The 21,188-nt window shown below is 43.1% G+C and overlaps 1 protein-coding gene across 2 annotated transcripts in view; it reads right to left on the reverse strand.

Moving 5' to 3' along the window:
- Positions 1 to 18,880: 18,880 nt before the first annotated feature.
- The window catches only part of FUT10 (fucosyltransferase 10), an 80,779-nt gene continuing 78,471 nt past the window's right edge, over positions 18,881 to 21,188 (reverse strand). For both annotated transcript variants that reach the window (XM_045456496.1, XM_045456502.1), the window contains one exon: positions 18,881 to 19,609. In XM_045456496.1, the coding sequence (XP_045312452.1) occupies positions 19,385 to 19,609 (225 nt within the window). In that variant the 3' untranslated portion in view covers positions 18,881 to 19,384. The remainder of the gene's footprint in view (positions 19,610 to 21,188) is intronic.

A 21,188-nucleotide genomic window follows, 5' to 3' on the forward strand; every position in this document is an offset into this window, starting at 1 on the left:
GGGAAAAAAAACCATTATCTGATCTCCAAGAAACTCAGTCTATAAGAGGCAAACATGTAAATAGATCATAAAAATTACAGTATAGTAAGTCCTTTTATAAACATTACAGGAGAGGTGTTTCCTATCCAAATTTTCTCCTCATGATGTAGGAGCATACCAGACTAGGATAAAAGAAGATAATAGGAGACATGATATTTTAGCAAGACAATCTACAGAACATGCCTACGATATTGCAGATGCTAGATAGTCTAGAACATTGGGAAGGTCTCTTTCCCTCCACCTGGTGTGGCATCCAGCAGAGGACTTGACGGTGCTCAAGGATGTACACCTGCAGAGGAAGCAGGACCCGAGTAGGGAATGGAAGACAATAAACATAGTGAGTTGCAGACCAGTGAATGAAACCGGAGAACCTATGAAATGTGGAGGAGAGTCACTCATAAAGCTACGACCCTTCATTAAAACTCTTACTGAGCTAGAAGGTAGAACTTGAACCAAAAGTCAAAGACTATCAAAGTATTCTTCCTCATTCTCTATCAGTGTGTGTGTATGTGCACACATGTGAGTATGTACACATGAGCTCAATCTAGCAACCTGTTAAGTCGACCTTGGGGAATGAGTTGTATTGCCCCCTCCTTTTCCACGTTGGAGTGTAATCTTGGTGATTATAAAGGAGAAATGTACATTGTGTAATGAAAGAACAGAGAATAACTAACAGCCTTTGAGAGTATTCAAGAAAGCGTCACTGAGGAAATCATTTGAGCTGAGACTCGAACGATAAATAGGGATTCATCAAGCTGATATTCCAGGCAGAGGAAATAAAACACTCTATTCAAAGATGTATAGGTATGAAGAAAGCATGGAGTGTTCAGGCAACATATAGTTAGTGTGGTTTAGCAGAGCACAGGGCATGCTAATGAGGAAGTAAGAGGTGAGCCTGAAAAGTCCAGTAAGGGTTATACCAGAGTCTATATCCCAAAGGGGATGAGTGGCTATTAAAGGATATTAAGCTAGGGAGTATTTGATTTACAAGAGAAAGATTTTATTGAAAGGCCCTGAAGTGAGTGGACTATAAAGTTTACACCATATAAATATATTGGAGAAAGGTTACACAAAGGTAATCTGAGCTAGGTGGTAGAGGGATGTGGGGCATGACCTTAGAAGAGATCCGTGGAGCTTCGGAATGAGACTAGACTGTGGTTAGTGACGGCTTAACCTGAAACAGTGACAGAAGGAAGGGATAGATGAGAATACACTAAGGGAGTGGATTCCTAAGTGGGATGGATGAATACAGAGAGAGAAGGCAAGGAAGGAACATAGCTGATTCTCAGATGTACACTTTTGGTGATTAGATTTATGGGGAAAGATCTTGATTTCCATTTTATAAAGGTCAAGGGCCCTGTGATGCATCTAAATCATATTTCCCAGTGGGTAGCTGAACATGCATATCTGATCGCAATTAGAAGCATGGCTTTAAAGATGAAAACAAAACGTTTGGTGTCAGAAAGCAGATTAGCGATGTTGTAGGGCCAGGAATGGGGGAGGGTTGAATGCAAAAGAGAACTAGGGGATTCATTAGGCTGCCATCAATGTTCTATATCTTGATTGTGGTGGTGGATACATGGCTGTATATATATTCCAAATAACTCACTGAACTTGAAATGGGTGCACTGTATTTTATGTAACTATAATGGAGCATAAAAATGTTTAATGGTTTAAGTCACAAGTATATGAACGATAGTTGAAAACGTGAAGTGGACAGGATAGACGAGAGAGGCTATAGAATGCGACACAAAGAAGTCTGAGGCTAGAATTATACACGAGGGGTATGAGAAGAAAACTAGCAAAATCATTAGCCCCTGTTACCATTTAGCCATGAAACAGAACAGGATCATTTAAAGGCTCTTTGGAGGCTTATATGTCACCTAATACTACTTCACCTTACATATGAAGGAAGTGGAGGCCATATTGAGGTACTATGGTTTGTTCGAGATCACAAAGGTAGTTAATAGCAAAAGCAAAGTTAGACACAGCCAGGAGTCCTGAGCCTGGGGTACTTCTGTCTGGGGCTACTCAGTTGTAACAGGGGAACTTTCACAATTGTGAAAGGTCACCCTACACCACCAAAAGAAGTCTCTTTGGTGTCCCATTCAAGCCGGGCCCCATATTTCTTCCTCTTAGTTACCGCTTTCTGTGTTCCACACCCGTCAAAGAGCCACATGACCGCACAAACTCGTAAAAAGCCTTAACAAGAAGACAAAACCACCTTCTGAGGAAGGAGAGAGCTGTTCCTCGCTGCCACTGCCTGAGATTTTGTTAGTAGAGAGGAATAAAGTTAGACGTCGACATGAATATAGAGGAGGCATTTTTCATCACACAAACATACACCTACAGAGCAGGGGGGTTTATTTTGTTTTGTTTTCCTGGGATGGCCCGTCTCTGCACATTGCACCCACACCTTCTGGCAAGTCAAATAAATGAGCATGTCACACGCCAGTGGAAATTAAGAAGGAGGAAGTGTAGAGAAGGTGTTTAACAATACATCCAGTCAAGCACCACCTTTAAATTTTTCTTTTCTTTTACTTTAAAAAAAAGGAACTCACCTAAGTACACTTCCACATATAATGAAAAAAGAGATGAAAAGTTGACTTCATTGGTGAATATCGAACAGATGGAGCCAAAAGCATCTAGGGGAGAGGAAATAGAGACAAATATGGTTGTCATGGTTTCTTTGAGACGCAGTAAACAAAGGACCCAAATGGACAATGAAATCCCCCGTTGGGAAAAAAACCACATGTCGCTCCTTTCTTTCTTAGATAATTGCCAAGCTCACTTTGAATGTCTGGAGTCAGTGGGAGATGAGAGAACAGTGATGCTGTCACTCACCCCTGGCTATTCTCAAATTATATTTGCCCTGAGACCATCTCCAATCCTTCTATAGAACAGACATCAAACAATTAATGGCTGCCTTAGATTAATCAATTACCCCACTGGGCAGTGCCCCGAAGAAATATGTGACACATGTAAACACAGGAGAAGCCGTGCACAGCCTGACACCAAGTTCTCTGCCTAATTGGGAAGCCGCAAGCACACATGAGAACATTTTAAAAGATTTGTAAATCCTGGTGGACACATTCAGGTTCCCAGTCTCTAGTGTCACTCTAGTCAGGTCCAAATTAATCTAAATCCAATGCTACCATGTTCTAGGTGAGACGTGAGTCAGACAATAGCTCGATATATCTGCCATGTCCAATGTTCCCGCATAATTTGCAGGGTGTTGGAAAAGGAGGGAAGGAGGTGGGGAGGGATCCCTTCAGAACAGCCTTCCTGAGAGTCACACTGAATCCCAGTGCAGTGAAGACCATCCCCTGTATGATGGCAAACAGGCAAACGTCGGAAACATTCAAATGTTTGGCTGAACTCACGTATTTTGTCCGGAGGTTCTGATGGAATTGACGCAAGATCTTTTCCAAGGTCATTTCAGAGGCTGCCAGTGCTGAGATCAGACTGTTTAAACCCTGAATTCCACACCAGTCCCCCTCCTGTTCCCACCAAAACAGGTTCTTTCTATGCCACACGGATCGGGAGTTTTCTCCTTGTTTTCCGGGCCCTTCATGAATGACCCTTAGTTTGCTGAGGGATTGGGTGACTTGAGGGGAGGTCCGGTGTAGAGCTGAAGAATGCGGTTGTGTTTATGAAGACTGAGGGCACTTGAGCCAGCTGCACGTGAGGGGTGGGAGGGGAGGAAGGGTGGCTTCACCTTGGCTCGGCTACATGTCCTCAGAAGCCAAGAAGTCACCGAGCAATTTTTAGGTTGTTGAAATTTATCGCTCTCATGAGTCTGTCCCCAAAGCCCAAAGCTTGCAACATCTTATTTCCTGTTTCGGGATTTCCTGAAACTGAAGCTGAGACATTGGCCTCTGTAAAGAAACCCATAGCAAAAGCCTTTTCTCCAGAACAATGACTGTGTGCCATCAGCCTCACCATACAACTTGGCCTCCCCAACTTAGCGCCATTTTCACCTCCCCAACTTAGCGCCATTTTCACCTCCCCAACCTAGCGCCATTTTCACCTCCCCAACCTAGCGCCATTTTCACATCTCCTCAGAAAGTGCATTTGTCACTTCTTCTCTATCACCCATACCTCCCTGTCCCTTGTCATTGCCACCCTTTCCAACATTTTACTTCTTTTTTGAAAAATTATTTTGAGAGACAGACAGAGAGAGCGAGTGAGCAGGGGGCAGGCAGAGAGAGAGGAAGAGAGAGAGAGAGAATCCCAAGCACGTTTCTCGCTATCAATTCAGAGCCCAATGCAGGGCTTGAACTCACGAACCACGAGATCATGACTTGAGCTGAAATCAAGAGTCGGATGCTGAACTGACTGAACCACCCAGTCACCCCTGCAAACCTCTTATTATAAAGTTTATTTGGAGTGTTGCTTCTTCACAAGACAGGGGTCTATATGAATTTTGGGAAGCTACACTATCTTCTATAGTTGCAAAACAAATGGAGGAAATTTTGCACAAGTATCAAGTTAGAAAGAATCCCAGACTATGAATAGGTAGGGTGGGGGTGGGGTAGGCATAATAGACAGGGCATAAGAAATGACACCATATGCTTTCTTCGTTGAACGTTAAATCTGGTTTTCCATGACTGTGATCATGGTTTACTGCAGCATCACTGCCAGAATTCCAACATCATTCATTTCTGAGTTTTTGTTGTTTGCACAGATACATCATCTTTACTTCACAGTCCTTCCCGAGCTTTCATCTGCCAGCTCTCACAATGGGGAAGTCGAAGTACTTGTTGTGTGTACAGAATTACAAAGCACCTGCAAACAAATCTGGTGAGAGGCCAAACCTAGGCCTTCCCAAAGATGGGAGTATCCCTTAAGGCTAACACAGCTGCCGTGGGCTTTCCCAAGTGTTTAACACATTCCAACCAAATGTTATGTATGTATGTATGTATGTATCTATCTATCTATCTATTCATCCATCCATCCATCCATCCATCTGTCTACCTATCTCAAGCGGGCTCCATGCTCAGAGCAAAGCCCAATATGTGGTTATACCATGACCCTGGGATCACGAGCTGAGCCAAAATCAAGAGTCAGATGCTCATGCAACTGAGCCACCCAGGCACCCCAAACCAAATTCTTCATAATTCCAATATCACATGAAAGTTTTCTGAAAGAAGAAATAGATTGACTTAGAAGCGTGGACACAGGCTCCATTTCACTCATACGGAATTTCATATTTATGAAAGGCTATAAGGGTAGAACTGGAGTTTTCCATACCAGTGGGAAAGACATTTTATTTTTCCACGGTACTGCAAAGAATCACAACAACCTATCCATCCCATGAGAGATTCTTTTGAGAGAAAATGAACTATGGCAGAAAGAACAGGAGCAAACAAGACAATCCTGGGTCTGAAATTTGGTTCTGCCATTTACTAGTTATATGGCAATGGATAAGCTATGTATATAATGACATGTCCTGCTTCATTATCTTAGGTAATAAAAAAAAAATCACGTTTTCAAAAATGTGAGCTTCCAACTTCCTGTCTCAAAAGGGTTTTATCTCCCTTTCTAATTATTCTAATAAATCATAGAACGTTAGGGGTCTATTAGCCCAAAGAGCTGTTCTGCTTTATAATTGCCTTAAAGAGAAAAAAGCTGGAAAAATTAATTTGTACACCATATGTCTCCATTCTCTACCACCATGACTGCTCTTTCTACTACATATTTTTCTCTTTAGAGACAACATGCCTCCCGGCTCCACCACTGCCACCGCCATCACCACCTCTGACGCGAGAGAAGAAATGTCTCTGGAAGTACCCCTCTCCAGCGCCGTCATTTTGAGCACCTTCCTGCAAGAGCATAGCCCAGAAATTCTGGACCTTCCTGGCATGACCGATCTCATGGAGTTCCTATGTCCTGCGCCCTCCCCTAACAGCAACAAACCCGACAACGTGGCCATGTGGCAGCCTTCATCGGGGACAAGATAGAAGTCAGGTGGATGCTGTCCCACATCGGCGAGCTGCCCGGGCTGGCCAGGTACAGCCTGGCCTTCACCCACAAGCAGACAGGCCCGACAGGTGCTCTTAGAAGTTTCTCAGACGGTCTCACTTATCTCAGGGAGAACATAAGGATCTGGAGATTCCTGCCCCTATCAGGGACAGGGTAAAGAAGCCTTGAGATTTCATGACCTTGACTTACCCTCCTGCATGGGGTGATACTCCCTAGGGCATATCCTCTCTGAGTGCCACAGGCCCCACTACTCCCTATTGTCTTGTCATGCTTGCTTCTCCACTTTTCTGCTTGTGCTTGGTCCCAGAGGCCTTTGGCTTTGAGACACCTGGTTTACTGACTCCATGCTTGAATTCTTGAGCATGTTTGCCTGCTTCGCCACCTGTGCTCACGCCTCTCCTTCTGCCAGGAGCGCCTTCGTCTGACAGACATGGGTGCTTCCTCCCTCATCTACCCAGCAGGTGCCTCCTCCCCTGAGCACCTCTCCTGACCACTCTCCATTCCTCCCTCCGAGTCCCCAGGAGACGAGCCACAGCCTGGGTGGGCTGGCTTCTCCTCCTCTGCCCTGTCCTCGGGGCCATTGCCCCGCCCCACCTGTGCCCCTCTTTCTGGTCAACTTGTTCCAGACCTCTTCAGTTAGGAGTGGGTGCTCCTGTGTTTTCCACCTTCCGTGACTCGTTCGGCCCACCCCACTCCCAGCAACTCGGGGCTCACCCCTGCGTCCACAGAGCGAGCATAGGAGGCATTGCAGAATGAGCACACCTGTTCAAGGCTGAAGTCCTCACCTCTCGCCACCTACCCCGTCCCCTTGATCCCACAATTGTCCCCCAACCCAGGTCACCGGCTGGTGCTGTCCCTCCTGCTGCTGTTGCTGCTGCTAGGTTTGGGGCTCCACCTTCTCCAGTGACACCTGCTGCTGCTCAGTGTGGGGTGAGGGTGGGAGGGTACAGGGCTGGCCTCTACACCGCCCCCCCCCCACCCACCGGGAGGTGGCCTCAGTTGGTTTTGTTGTCTTTTTTAACTGTTTTCTGATGATCCCTTTTTAATATTTAAACTCTGAGTGCTGGAACACTACTGAGGTTTCATACTAGGTTTTTTTTTCTTTTTGTAGGAGAAATGAATTCATCATACCTCTGGGGTCGTTACTGGTTAACTGCCGGCACCAAGGCCTCGCTGGGCCTGCTCTCCTGGCCCCGCATCGTACGTGCGGTGGCCTGTCCCGGGAAGGAGCCTTCCCCTCCCAGATGGGCCATAGGCGGGCATCGGGGGAGTGCTGGCCGCACCCCCATGTCTGTGATGCCCATGGCAAAGAGAAAATCTGCTGGGATAGATTTCTGATTTCAATAAAATGTTGGTTTCAAAAACAAAAACAAAAACAAAAAAAAAACAATACCAAAACACCTTGTTAGTTTTCTTCTTTCCCCTTCTCCACTTCCTCCTCTTTATTCTCTCAATCTGATATTCATCACACCCCCACCCCCTCCACACACACACACACTACAAAAATAACTAACCATCCTCTAAACCTGGTTGTTAAGCCTGAGTCATTGCCTCAGATTCCCTTTTCTCATCTAGTGAATCTCTACGTGGAGAGGGAAGTGTTGCAGTCTTCTCTGGCAGGGGCCTTGGTTAAAGTCTCCAGTGCATCAGAGGTGATGTTGAACTTCAAAACAGAAGGGGTCCATGAATCTAATCACGAGAAAGCATTCAGATAAATCCAGATTGTGGAATATTCTACAAGTCAGATGGTATTGAGTCTTCAAAAATATCCATGTCAACAAAAGACCAAAAGCAAACAAAACAAAGTAAAATAAGACAACTCTGCTAAATTAAAAGAGATTAAAGATATATAAGAAATAAAGGAAATATGAGATTCTCAGTTGGATTGAAAAAAAGAAACAGCTGTAATAACTCATCATTTGTAAGGCTGAGAAACTGTGAATATGGTGTGTGTATTAGATAATATTATTGTGTCAGCGTTTGATTCCTTGAGTGTGATCATGGATTTGTGGTTATGTAGAAGAATGTCCTTCATAGAAGATGGTGGGGAGGTGACATTTGTAACTTTTTTTAAATTCCAGTATAGTTAACATATAGTGTTATATTAGTTTCAGGCATACAATAGTGATTCAACAATTCCATACATTACAAGTACACTCCTTAATCCCCATCACCTGTTTTACTCCCGCGCCCCCCACCTCCCCTCTGGTAACCATAATTTGTTCTCAGTAGTTAAGAGTCTGTTTCTTGGCTTGTCTCTCTCTCTCTCTTTTTCCTTTCCTCATTTGTTTTGTTTCTTAAATTCCACATACAAGTGAAATCATATGGTACTTGTCTTTCTCTGACTTATTTCACTCTCAAGCTCCATTCATGTCATTATAAATGGCAAGACTTCATTTTTTATGGCTGAATAATATCCCATTGTGTATATAAACCAATTCTTTATCCACTCATCTGTTGATGGACATGGGCTGCTTCCATAGTTTGGCTATTGTAAATAATGTGGCTATAAACATAGGGGTGCATGTATCCCTCTGAATTAGTTTTTGTGTTTTGGGGGTAAATACCGCGTAGTGCAATTACTGGATTGTAGGGCACTTCAATTTTTAACTTTTAAAGAAAACTCCATACTGTTTTCCACAGTGGCTGCATCAGGTTTCATTCCCATCAATCAGGCAAGAAAGTCCTTTTTCTCTACATCCTCGCCAGCACCTGTTGTTTCCTGTATTTTGATTTTAGCCCTTCTGACAGTGTGAGGTGATATCTCATCGTAGTTTTGATTCACATTTCCCTGATGATGAGTGATGCTGAGCATCTTTTCATGTGTCTGTTGGCCATCTGGGTGTCTTCTTGGAAGAAATGTCTGTTCGTGTCTTCTGCCCATTTTTTAAAAGTTTTTATTTATTTATTTTGAGAGAGAGAGAGAACAATCTGGAGAGGGGCAGAAAGAGGAGGAGACACAGGATCTGAAGCAGACTCTGTGCTGACAGCAGAAAGCCCGACATGGGACTTGAACTCATGAGCTGTGAGATAATGACCTGAGCCAAAGTTGGACACTTAGCCGACTGAGCCACCCAGGCACCCCTCTTCTGCCCAGTTTTAATTGGATTACTTGTTTTTTGGGTGTAGAGTTTTACAAGTTTTTTTATATATTTTGGATACTAAGCCTTTGTTGGAAATATCTTCTCCCATTCTGTTGGGAAAATAGGTTTTAGTTTTGTTGATTGTTTTTTAGCTTTGTTGGTTGTTTCCTTCGCTGTGCAGAGCGTTTTATTTTGATGTAGTCCCTATAGTTTATTTTTGCTTTTATTTCCCTTGCCTCAGGAGACTAGTCTAGAAAAATGTTGCTATGGCCTATATCAGAGACCTTACTGACTGTGCTCTCTTCAAGAATTTGTATGGTTTCAGGTCTCACAGTTAGGTCTTGAATCGATTTCGAATTTACTTTTACATATGGTGTAAGAACATGGTCCAGTTTCATTCTTTTGCATGTAGCTGTCCAGTTTTCCCAACACCTCTTGTTGAAGAGACTGACTTTTTACCATTGGATAGTCTTCCCTGCTTTATCAAAAATTAATTGGCCATATATTTATGGGTTTATTTCTGGGTATTCTATTCCATTGATCTATGTGTCTATTTTTGTGCCAGTACCATTCTGTTTTGTGCCTGTAGCATACTGTTTTGATTACTACAGCTTTGTAATGTAAGTTGAAGTCTGGAATTGTGTTACCTCCAGCTTTGCTTTTCTTTTTCAAAATTGCTTTGGCTATTTTGTGGTCTTTTGTGGTTCCATATAAACTTTAGGATTTTTGGTGCTAGCTCTGTGAAAAATGCTATTGACATCTTGATAAGGATTGCATTAAATCTGTAGATTGCTTTGGGTAGGATAGATATTTTTACAATATTTGTTTTTCCAATCCATGAACATGGAATGTCTTTCCATTTCTTTGTGTCGTCTTCAATTTCTTTCATTAATGCTTTGTAGTTTTCAGAGTACAGGTCTTTCACCTCTTTGGTTACAAGCTGCATTCCTAAGTATCTTATAATTTTTGGTGCAATTGTAAATGGGATTTTCTTAATTTCTCTTTCTGCTGCTTCATTATTAATGTATAGAAATGCAACAGATTTCTGCACATTGATTTTGTATCCTGTGACTTTACTCAATTATCAGTTCTAGTAGTATTTTGGTGGAGTCATTAGGGTTTTTCTATATAGAATATCATGTCATCTGCAAATAGTGAAAGTTTCACTTCTTCCTTACCAACTTGGATGTCTTCTATTTCACAACTTACTTTTAAATGGCAAGATAAATAAATAAATAAACAAACAAATAAATAAGATGTAAAGCAAATGTGGCAAAATGTTACAAACTGGTGAATATAACTGAAGAGATATTGCGTGTTAATTATATTATTCTTGCCACTTTTCTGCAGTTCTAAAACGTTGTCCAAAGATGCAGGGAAATAGGTTCTGGAAGGTGGGGAGAATAGATGCTCCGAGTCAGTGATTTTCGAGAGTTCACAACACCTATTCTACTCAAATTTCCACTTCTTCCCCTATAATTGGTTTTTGATTCATCCATAACTAAGGTATTTGAGAGAACCACCTTTTCTAAGCACAAAAAATTCCTCCCTTCCTCCAGAACAAAGGGGACCCAATCACCTGACCTTGCCACATGTAAACCAATTGATCAAAAGGTTCTTGCTGGAGTACAGATCACCTCTACCCAGGAGATGTAGAGATCTCTACCACTAAACAAGCTATTCGCAAAGCTCAAACAATGGCTTCTGTCACTTCAAACTGTTTAAAATGTCACCCCGCCATGATTAAACTGAGTTTTATTGTGTTCTTTTATTTATTTTTTTTAATTTTTAAAGTTTATTTATTTTGAGAGAAAGAGAGCAACTGAGAGGGGCAAAGAGTGTGAGAGAGAATCCCAAGTAAGTTCTGTGCTGTCAGCATAGAGCCCGATGCGGGGCTCAAATTCATGAACCACGAGGTCATGACCTGAGCCGAAACCAGGATTCGGAAGCTTAACTGACTGAGCCACCCAGGTGCACCTACTGTGTTTTGTGTTATAAGCAGGGGAGAAAACTATCTACCTCAAATGGTTATTGCAACAACTAAGTGCCATTACACAGGACAGCATCCAATATGTATTAATCAATACTATAAACCTTTTCCTCATCTGAGCACCCCATGCTCAGAGACTGTTCTGGAACACAGTGGTGCCAAAACGTGACGTTGCCTCCTACATTCCCTATGGCAAGGATGACCACGCATCCTAGTTTATGTCTATCGTCCTGGCTTAATTAATGGCTCCCCTTTCACTCAAGAGTGTCCCCGTTCGGAAAATAAATCATAAGGCCATCAACCGATTGTGTCACAGTCTTTCCGGAAAATACATGCTGCTAAAAGGCACAGAGGGCGGCACCATCTTTCTGAATAAACATTACCAAAATGTATTTTTAATGGCATCCCCAGAGCTATAGCGAAAATCAAGAAACAAACATATAAGGAGGGGACATCACAGATTTCCTTTTTATTGTTCCTGCTCCATCACCTCCAGGCGGGAGCATTCGGAGGCTGGGATTTTAGGCCATGAAAACAGGAAATAGAAGACATCTGTGATCCTACTTCACTACTGGAAGATGCTCATCTAAGTGACCTGTGTTCTCTCAGACTCACAGATAATATTATTTCAGTGGTGAAATGAGTCTTCTTATTAATGGTGTGTGAACTATACACACGATGACTGAATACAGCTTGTAAGATAAAACTTTTCCAGGCACCATGACAAAGCAAATGCTGACCGGCCCCAGCCTCTATACTTACGGTGAACAGATGCAGTTTCGGCAGAGTGGACCTGCTTGCCCAGTGGGCCCGCCGTCTTCATTGCTAATCCCCAAGTCAGAGTTCTTATTCTTGCCAGAAATCACCCAAGGTTGACAGAAGAAATGTCTCCTCTTCCGGGAAACAGGAATAAAACAACGGAGTAAACAGTGAAAAGATTAGAGACAGGATTTGCTTCTAGACTTGCCAACTCACTTCAAATTTGAATGCTTAGTAGTTTTCTTTTTAATTAAAAAAAAAAAATGTTTTATTTATTTATTTTGAGAGAGAAAGAGAGTAGGGGAAGGACAGAGGGCAAAGGAGAGAGAGGGAGAGAGACAGACGGAGACACAGAGAGAGGATCCCAGGCAGGCTTCAAGTTCAGTGTGGAGCCCAACACAGGGCTCGATCTCGTGAACTGTGAGATCATGACCTGAACTGAAATCAAGAGTCGGACGTTTAACTGTGCCCTCAGGCACCCCTGAACCCTTAGTAGTTTTAACATATCTTGTCAATATAGCATGTTTAATACACTCTATCAGTATAACCCATTTATATCACATCTCATGTTTCAAATGTGGTGGTAAGGAGTCAGGAGGTAAATTCCATCCCATGGGGCTCTGATAAAATAAAGCTTCCAGGCAGTGATTTCTATTTCGCTAAAGCATTTCCATTCTCATTCCCCTAAACAAATCAGAATGTCAGCTCTATAGTGGCAGGGGCTTGGTGGTTTCCATTCGCTGCTGGGTGCCCATGGCCCAGAATAATCCCTGGCACGTAGTAAGAGCTCAATAAAAATGTATTCAAGGGCGCCTGGGGGCTCAGCTGGATAAGCGTCCAACTTCAGCTCAGGTCATGATCTCATGGTTTGTGGGTTCGAGCCCCACTGTGCTGACAGCTCAGAGCCTGGAGCCTGCTTGGGATTCTGTGTCTCCCTCTCTCTCTGCCCCTCCCCTGCTCATGCTCTGTGTGTGTCTCTCTCTCTCTCAGAAATAAATAAACATTAAAAAAATGTATTCAGGGGCGCCTGGGTGGCGCAGTCGGTTAAGCGTCCGACTTCAGCCAGGTCACGATCTCGCGGTCCGTGAGTTTGAGCCCCGCGTCGGGCTCTGGGCTGATGGCTCAGAGCCTGGAGCCTGTTTCCGATTCTGTGTCTCCCTCTCTCTGCCCCTCCCCTGTTCATGCTCTGTCTCTCTCTGTCCCCAAAATAAATAAACATTGAAAAAAAAAAAATTAAAAAAAAAAAATGTATTCAATACATTAATAAATTCCAGGCAGACTGACACTGAGTCACCCAAGTAACGATATTTTTTTAAATCTATTTTTAAAGTATTTTTCCTGTTCCTTAATACATTTTTTGTTGTTTCTGACTTAAATAACAAAGGCTTCTTTTCCCTCAATGAAACCTCTCATAATTTTTATCTTACCCCAATTTTCTTTCTTTCTTTTTTTAAGTTTATTTATTTATTTTGAGGGAGACAAAGCACAGAGGAGGGGCGAAGAGATGGAGAGAGAGAGAATCCCAGGGAGGATCTGTGCTGTCAGCACAGAGCCTGATGCAGGGCTCGGTCCCACAAACCATGGCATCATGACCTGAGCTGAAATCCAGAGTAGGACACTTAGCCAACTGAGCCACCCAGGCACCCCTATTTACCCCAATTTGCAAATAAGTAATCAATAATTTAAAAACTCTCCCACTGGAAGTTCCATTTTCACTTACGGAAGTCTTGAACTAAAAAAACTTTTTTAATTTAATTTTTAAAAAATTGTTCTCTCTCCAGTACCTGACACCATCTTTTCCTTTCTTAGAATTATAAAAACAAACTAATAAACTAAAAAACACTCTGACACATCATCATCTCTGTTTTCAGGCAATGTCAAACGCAGCGTTTGTTAATATCACCACCAATCAAGCACATCCTAACTTGCGCTCAAAAGCTGAAATGTTATCATGGGCAACAACATCGATCAGCTTTCTTAAAGTGACAGGCTCACTTTGTGTTCATGAAGCTGACGCACAAAAACCCAAGCCCGGATAGCCGTAGGTTGCCAGATGCTCTTTTGAGTAGAGATGGAATTACAGGAAAAAGCTGTTAAATCGGCTCACACCCCGAACGAGCACACAAGTGCTTTCCCTTGCGATTCCCATTGCGCTTTGAGGTGCAGAAGTGATTTACGGATACCTCCCCATTTTGTCACACGGAATCTTAAAAAGACATGTACTCAAAGATCAAGGTTTAATAAAATTAATCATTTTTACTGCTTCATCAAGGACATTCTTAAATAAAACTGCCTTTTTCTGGGTGCGACTCACCAGATACGTGCCCACGGTCATGTTGAGCTGTATATAGAAGCAACTTACATTAGGCTGACTTCAAAGGCTCCTGGGATAAGATAATGCCCCTGCCTCGAAACCATTCATATCACCCCCTACCCACCCTGATGGTCTCTAAGTTTCTTCAATTACCCACCCGACCCATTTTTTGAAAATGAAGTTGTGTATGAAAGTAAAATTCCAAGTGTCCGCAGTGGCCTCTTCAGGCTGATCGTGTGACCTCCTCTGGTGAACGAGGTTGGATGATGTGGCCGTGGTTTGCATGAGAAATAAAATAGGGAATCAAGTTTTCACCTAATGTTCAAAACACCGTTGGAGGCATTTAGCAGTGTGTAGTTCTTGTTTACTTTATTTTTTATTTTAGGGAAAGGGAGAGAGTGAGCAGGGGAAAGGCACAGAGGGAGAGAGAGAATCTCAAGCAGCCTCCACGTTCAGTGCAGAGCCCGACCGCAGGGCACGACCCTGGGATCAAGACCTGAGCCGAAACTGAGAGTCGGATGCTCAGCCGACTGAGCCACCCAGGCGCCCCAATCGGTGTCCCCTTCTGATTCATTTCAGAGGTTTCAGAGACAACAGCTGAACTTCTCATGTCCGTGGTTCCAAGGGGACATAAAGGAGCAAGGGTAGCTATCTGGGAAGAAGCCTCAGGAAGGTGAAAGGAGGTCCCCGTCAATCATGGCTGGTCACACCCCTTCGGGATGCAGCCACATCCCCAAATGACCACAGGCTTGGCTGTTAAGCCCAATGAGTTGAGATGACAAAAATCATGGAGAGGCACTTCTGCTCCTCCCCACACCTCTGCCCCTTGCCCATCTCCTTAATAATCCCACCACCACCATCAATGGGGTCATTAATTTAACAGGTTAGACCCAGGAAATTGATGGGCCAAATCTATTAGCAAGAGAGGTTCCTGTGACTAAACAGTGAACTCCCGTGCTTTGCACTCATATTCTCGCATCAGTGACATACGACGAACAAAACAGGGCTTGTCTCTCAGAAGTCCTGAGCAGGTTCCTCCTCTTTCTTGTTTTTTGTTTTGTTTTTATTTGTTTGTTTGTTTTTCAGTTAATAAGTAAGAGAGGCAGAACTTCCAGACCTGGTCACCTTTCCCTCCTCTCTTGGTATGGGCACATTGAACAGGCTCCCCTCAAGACTGAGAACTGCAAAATTGAAAGGCTTTTGCCAGACATCATTGCACTGGGTTTAAATATATTTTTTAATGTTTGTTTATTTTTGAGAGAGAGAGAGAGGGAGAGCACGAGCCGGGAGGGTCACAGACAAGGGAGACAGAGGATCTGAAGTAGGTTCTGCGTTGACAGCAGAGAGCCCGACGCAGGGCTCGAACTCACGAACCCGTGAGGTCATGACCTGAGCCGAAGTCAGACACTCAACCGACTGAGCCACCCAGACGCCCCTGCACTGGGTTTCGTTGGGTTTGCACAGCTACCCTAAAGAGGTTGTTCGATTCCCATTATGCTATTAGGAGCGTTGTATAAAACTCCATCAGAAATCCCATGGAGGGGAGAGACAGTACAATTTGAGCATTCCTCTCGGTCCCTACCCAGACCCCTTCACACCGCTCTCCCGTGCCTAATTCACATCTGCTGAGGTGCCGAACACAATGCCTGTCTCCTAACAATCCATGTGTACCAAATAATTAAATGACAAACAGAAGGGTACCACTGCTGACACTATCATTACCAATGCCTTTGTTCTGCACGAATCTCAGTCAAGGTCTTCGCAAAGGCTGATGGCCACACATAGCTGTAACAACGACAGCGAGCATTTGTGAAGTGAAGACGAATTCTGGCTCACTTACCCTTCACAACAAGCTCACAGAGAGGCTGACCTGTAATAAGCTTTCCCAGTGAGCAAACTGAAGCTTAGAAGGCCAAATAACTTGGCCAAGGTAATACAGATGGGGTACTGGAGAGTGGGGACTAAAACCGGTTTTCTTATTCTAGAGTCACAGCTCGTAATTCTATATCCCAAGTTTTTCAGGCATTTTAATTTCTGTAATCAGAAGAAAATAAAGATATATGTTGATGTTTGAATTATGCAGTAAAGGCAGTATCACTAATGACAACAACAAAAGGGAAAACAAAAAAAGGAAATTCCCTAAAGAAGGGTAAGAAAGTTCTTCCTAGGATATTCAGGATTGCAAAGCCACTTGAAACATAAACTAACCACCATTATTCTCAGCCTGTGAACTTCCACAACCTATATCTTGATGATTCCAAGAAAGACATATGTCATTTATGCAGAACTGTACCCATGTTGCTTTAGATAATCAACATCATTCACTGAAAATTAACTCTACATCGGATTCCCCTAATGCCTTGTCCTCTTTAGCAGGAATTATGAGCACACTAATGACTTTCTTAGATGCACAGTATTACACTGGGCATCTCAAGTTCAGGCCGGCACTGTGCTTGGATTCATGTAGTGTTCTGTAGATACTAGATTGTTCTACATGTAATATACAATGTGTGACTCAGAAGGAATGATGATCATTTCTGCTTGTCTTTCACTTCTGAGTAGTGCCTAGAACACTGTGTGCGTTCAATCTGTTACTGATAACAGTAATAATCTCAACTGATGTTCTAGTCACCAGAATCTAGTCCTTAACAGCAACAAATAAGCCAGTCGGCGTTAGGGTTCTGAAATTTTATATTTGCTACATGATCAAAGATCAAAGATACCTTTCCACACGAAGATTCTGAAGACTATTGACTTGCATTGGTAAGCCTTCTTTTCAACATTTCTGAAAAGGTTTCTATCCATCTTGTCATGTCACTTTGAAAAACAGTCTTTGAGAACAAACCAAGCAAAACGTACTGATGCATCAAACAGAATGTTGCACTGCACAGAGTCCTTCACAGCAGCCCTGTGAGACAGGACTCTTTCTTAATCATAGTTCAAAATGGAGACACTGAGGTAAAGAGAAGGGTGTGGTCTGATAGGATCAACAGATAGAATGGTACTGAGGGGGCCTGCATGGACCTCAAAAATGCACAGCTCCCCATTTGCAGATGAGAATCCTGCTACAGTGGGGACACGCCTCTCACTCCATGACAGCAATTATCACACACGACACATATGCTAAACAAACAACAACAATAAAGTCTCAAATCTATGGGTATTCAAAGAGTCCCAAAGAACTCCTAATTTATTTTCTTCGAAACACACCTCACTTTCAATCCCATGGAGTTCCCTCTCCTTAGACCCCTTCCTCCGCAAAATGTTTAGACCATGCTAAATGGTCAATTATTCATTTCACTAAATTTGTTGAGGGCTACGTATTTCTGAAAAGTTTAGGGAGACTTTTATCTATGGAGTCTTGATGAAGAAACAAGATAGAACAAAACTACACGCAACGTTGAGCTTTAAAACATACGTGCAGCATATGAACACTGGGCATTAGTTGAAGGCATTTATGGAGAACTGAAGCTCTCTGGTAATAACTCCCCAGAGGCACCAATCACATCCTGGGCTTTCTTTGAAGAGTACAGCAACAACAAAACTCATTTAATATACAATTTAAAATCTGGTCCTTTAACAAACAATTGCCCTTTCCAAGACTTTCCCTTTGGATATTATCAGAAAAGATGGCAGAGATAAACTACTTTCTATCCCTAACACTACCCAAAAAGGATGCTTCTTCCTCCAAAGAGCGTTCTTCCCTTTAAAACCATGCAGAGGCTCCAAATGGTTTGTTACTGCCTTAGTGAAAACATCTTCAAATCTAAACGCCTTCATTTTGATAAACAAAGAACATGACACAGAAAAGAACTTCAGTGACCAGCCCAATCGCTTCTTTTTAGGGACAAAAACTAAGGCCCAAGGAGGGAAGAGATTTGTACCAAATCATATTCAGCTCATGGCCGCGCTGGGATGGAGAGGGACCCAGTCATAGACACCTTCTCCCAAATAGCAATGTGACCTTTCTTAGAATGTATCGGTTCAGGCCGCACTTAGAGCACTACATACGGAAGAGCCTGTTCACGGCTGGCATGTAAAGGCACTGGCTTGGGATAAAGGGGGGCTGGTACCACGGGAGCCACCCTAAGTTTTGCCCGTGTGCCACACTGGGGACATGAGTGTCAGGGACTCTTACTGTCCTCTGTGGCTTGGGCCTCTCCACAATAAAGAGCACCAAAGCCATGACACGTTGGGTGGCATTGGGCTATAGTATCCTCTAAAAGCCTCCCCACCATCACACGGGAAGAAAATGTGAGCCAGTGTTTTCTCCCGGTCTTTCATGGAGCTCTAGTGGATGATCCCGCCAGGAGAGCTGAACCTTCTCTGTGACGGGATCAGAAATGACAAGGGACATTTACAAACCAGTGGGGCTGCCCACTATTGTATCATCCTAAGAAAAAACAAATCACCTTCAACACAACTGGGGTTCCTGGGGACATTCACTTCCACTCTCACGCTGATGGAAACGAACAGGGTGTACCGCCTGGATCATATGATTATTCTTCTGCTCTGCAGAGTGAGACACAATTGAGAACATCTCACCGTTCAAAATACACGAGGAGAAGGCAGGTCTTCCTAAGACATTCCAGTTAGGGAGGCGAGCAGGGAAGGCGGCAGGGCAAGGTAGAAAGAAGAAAAGAGAGGTACTGAGAGTAAGGAGAAGGCAGGCATGCGTATGTTCTTCTGACTTGAAGAGTAAACAGCCGATAAAATTCACACAGCTTTTATTACTCACTTACATCCCTGGAAACCAACAGATGGAATCTCTCATTGCCAAGTTCTAATGCATTTCATGTTCATGCTTAGCATCAGGACACCGGGCTTGCCAAATACTAATAAACCGCAGACAGTGAGGTGAGGGTCAAGAATCCACAGCTCCATCCTCCGCCTCGCTTGCAGTGAGGAAAGCACTCACTCCGCATTAGCTGGACGTCCACAAAAGGCAGCAGGTACATCCGTCCAGACGTGGAAACTGAAGGTGACCAGTGTCCATACGACATATTCACTTTTTTAGTATAAAAAATACAGAGGTGACCCCTAAGGGTAATTCATATCCATTAGCTGAGAGGGCTCATTATGAGAACTACAGCAATTAATCCTTATCCTGAAGGACAGTCAACAAAGTAGCGACTGTATTCGAGTGTTAAGGCAACCTAGAAAATAAAGCTCAAGAGAACCCCCTAGTCTATATCGCTGTGATACTGGTAGAAATTAGTCCTTGAACACGAGGGCCCAAAACTCTTGAGCTGAAAAATTTTTATTCCTATCAACCAGCCACCTTAGGGCCTGAGCTTCTTTCTTGGACTGTTCAAAGCTTGGTATCCACATCTCCCTCAAAGAGCTCCAACGTGGAGCCAGAGGTGAGAAAGCAAACACTGTGGGCTCCGGGCAGCTCAGGTGGGTAACTTCTGCCTTCCATCTTTTGGGTGGTAAGCCCTGCATTGGGAGAAAGGAAAAAAGAATTCAAAATAGATGATAAAGAAAAACAAGTCCCATGTTCCTGCCTCACGACAACAGCACCCGACATGTACTTTTCCTTTGAAAGCAAATATCGTCACTCCCCAGTGAAACAAATAGTCTCTTGGCAAATATTTTTATGAAATTTCAGAACACAGAAAAGAAGGGAGAGATTCTGCCACCTCCCTGACTGGAAAAGTCTAATTCTGAGGATCAGGAGTTAGGATGGTTGCAGATTTCTTGACAGGGACCCTGGAGGTTAAAAAGCGATGGTGAGACTAACCGTTGAATGTTAACATTAGTGCGTAAACCTTTAGGGAAGAAAAAGAATACTTGCGTAGCCTCAAAATATCTCCCCTGAAATATTTATTCATTATTGTGGTGTTTTTAACTCATGCCTGCAAATTGTGTGATATTCCTCTCTCGAGGAGGTGAAGATCAATCCCCCTCCCTTCGAGCATGACCTGGACTTAGCAACCTGCTTAATGGAAAGGGAAAAACAGTAAGCTCACGGAGGAAACCTAGCAGGTATCGCCTTAAACCAACTGATCAAAGTTAACATCACTAGTAATAGGTCAGGTTGATGTCATGCACCCCTCTGACAAGGTGCGATGACAAGGGCCCTTTCACCCTTCTCATATTCCCCCAAATCCATAATCCAAGTTTTAACAGGAGAAAACATCAGACAAACCCATGGAGGGACAGTCTACAAAAATATTGGCCAGTACTCTTTAAAAGCATCAAAGTTATTAAAAATAAGGAACCTGAACGACTGTCACAGTTTGGAGAAGACCAAGGACACACGAGAGCTCATTTCAATCTGGTATCTTGGATTTAATCCTGGAACAAAGGATGTTGGTGGAAAAATGGGTGAAATACGACTAAAGTCTGCAGGTGAGTTAATAGCAGTGTGCCAACGTTAATTTCTTAAGCACTGACACGTTATCATGTCATGATGTGCAATGTTAACAACAGGAGAGGCCAGGTGAAGGGCGTTCAGGACCTCTGTACCATCTTTGTAACTCTTCCGCCAATTTAAAATCATTTCAAAAGTAAAGGCTTTTTTTTTTTTTTTTTAAAGGCGATGCAAAATGCCTTCCAAATTCTAAGGAAAACTGATAGTTTACACTCAGCGAAACTATGGCTTACATGTTGGAGTGAAATGAAGACATTTCAGACATCCTCACGTACCCCTTCTCGAGAAGCTGTCCAAGGGTAGGATCAATCAGAAGCGCAAACTCGGGAAAAGGGAGAAAGCATGCAAGAAATAGAGGTGTCCACGCAATAGAAAAAGATAAGAAAGGAAAATCCTCAAATGCTGGGCAGGGGAGCTCTCAGGGTCCCTTTTTTTAAACATCAAAATATTAGTGTATCAGCATGTTAGTTAGAAACATTGGGCAAATACCAAAATAATTAGCTAAGTGTGGTGGTAAGAGATTGCTGCTGGGGAGGGAGAAAAGGGGTAAGTTAAAGGCTGCTCTTTTTTTTTTTTAAACTAACTTTGCAGAACTATTTAATACTTTGAGCTATGTGCATGTGTATCTTTTTCCAAAAAAAA

This window comes from Leopardus geoffroyi, chromosome B1 (assembly GCF_018350155.1).
Source record: "Leopardus geoffroyi isolate Oge1 chromosome B1, O.geoffroyi_Oge1_pat1.0, whole genome shotgun sequence".
In the NCBI taxonomy this organism is placed as follows: domain Eukaryota; kingdom Metazoa; phylum Chordata; class Mammalia; order Carnivora; family Felidae; genus Leopardus; species Leopardus geoffroyi.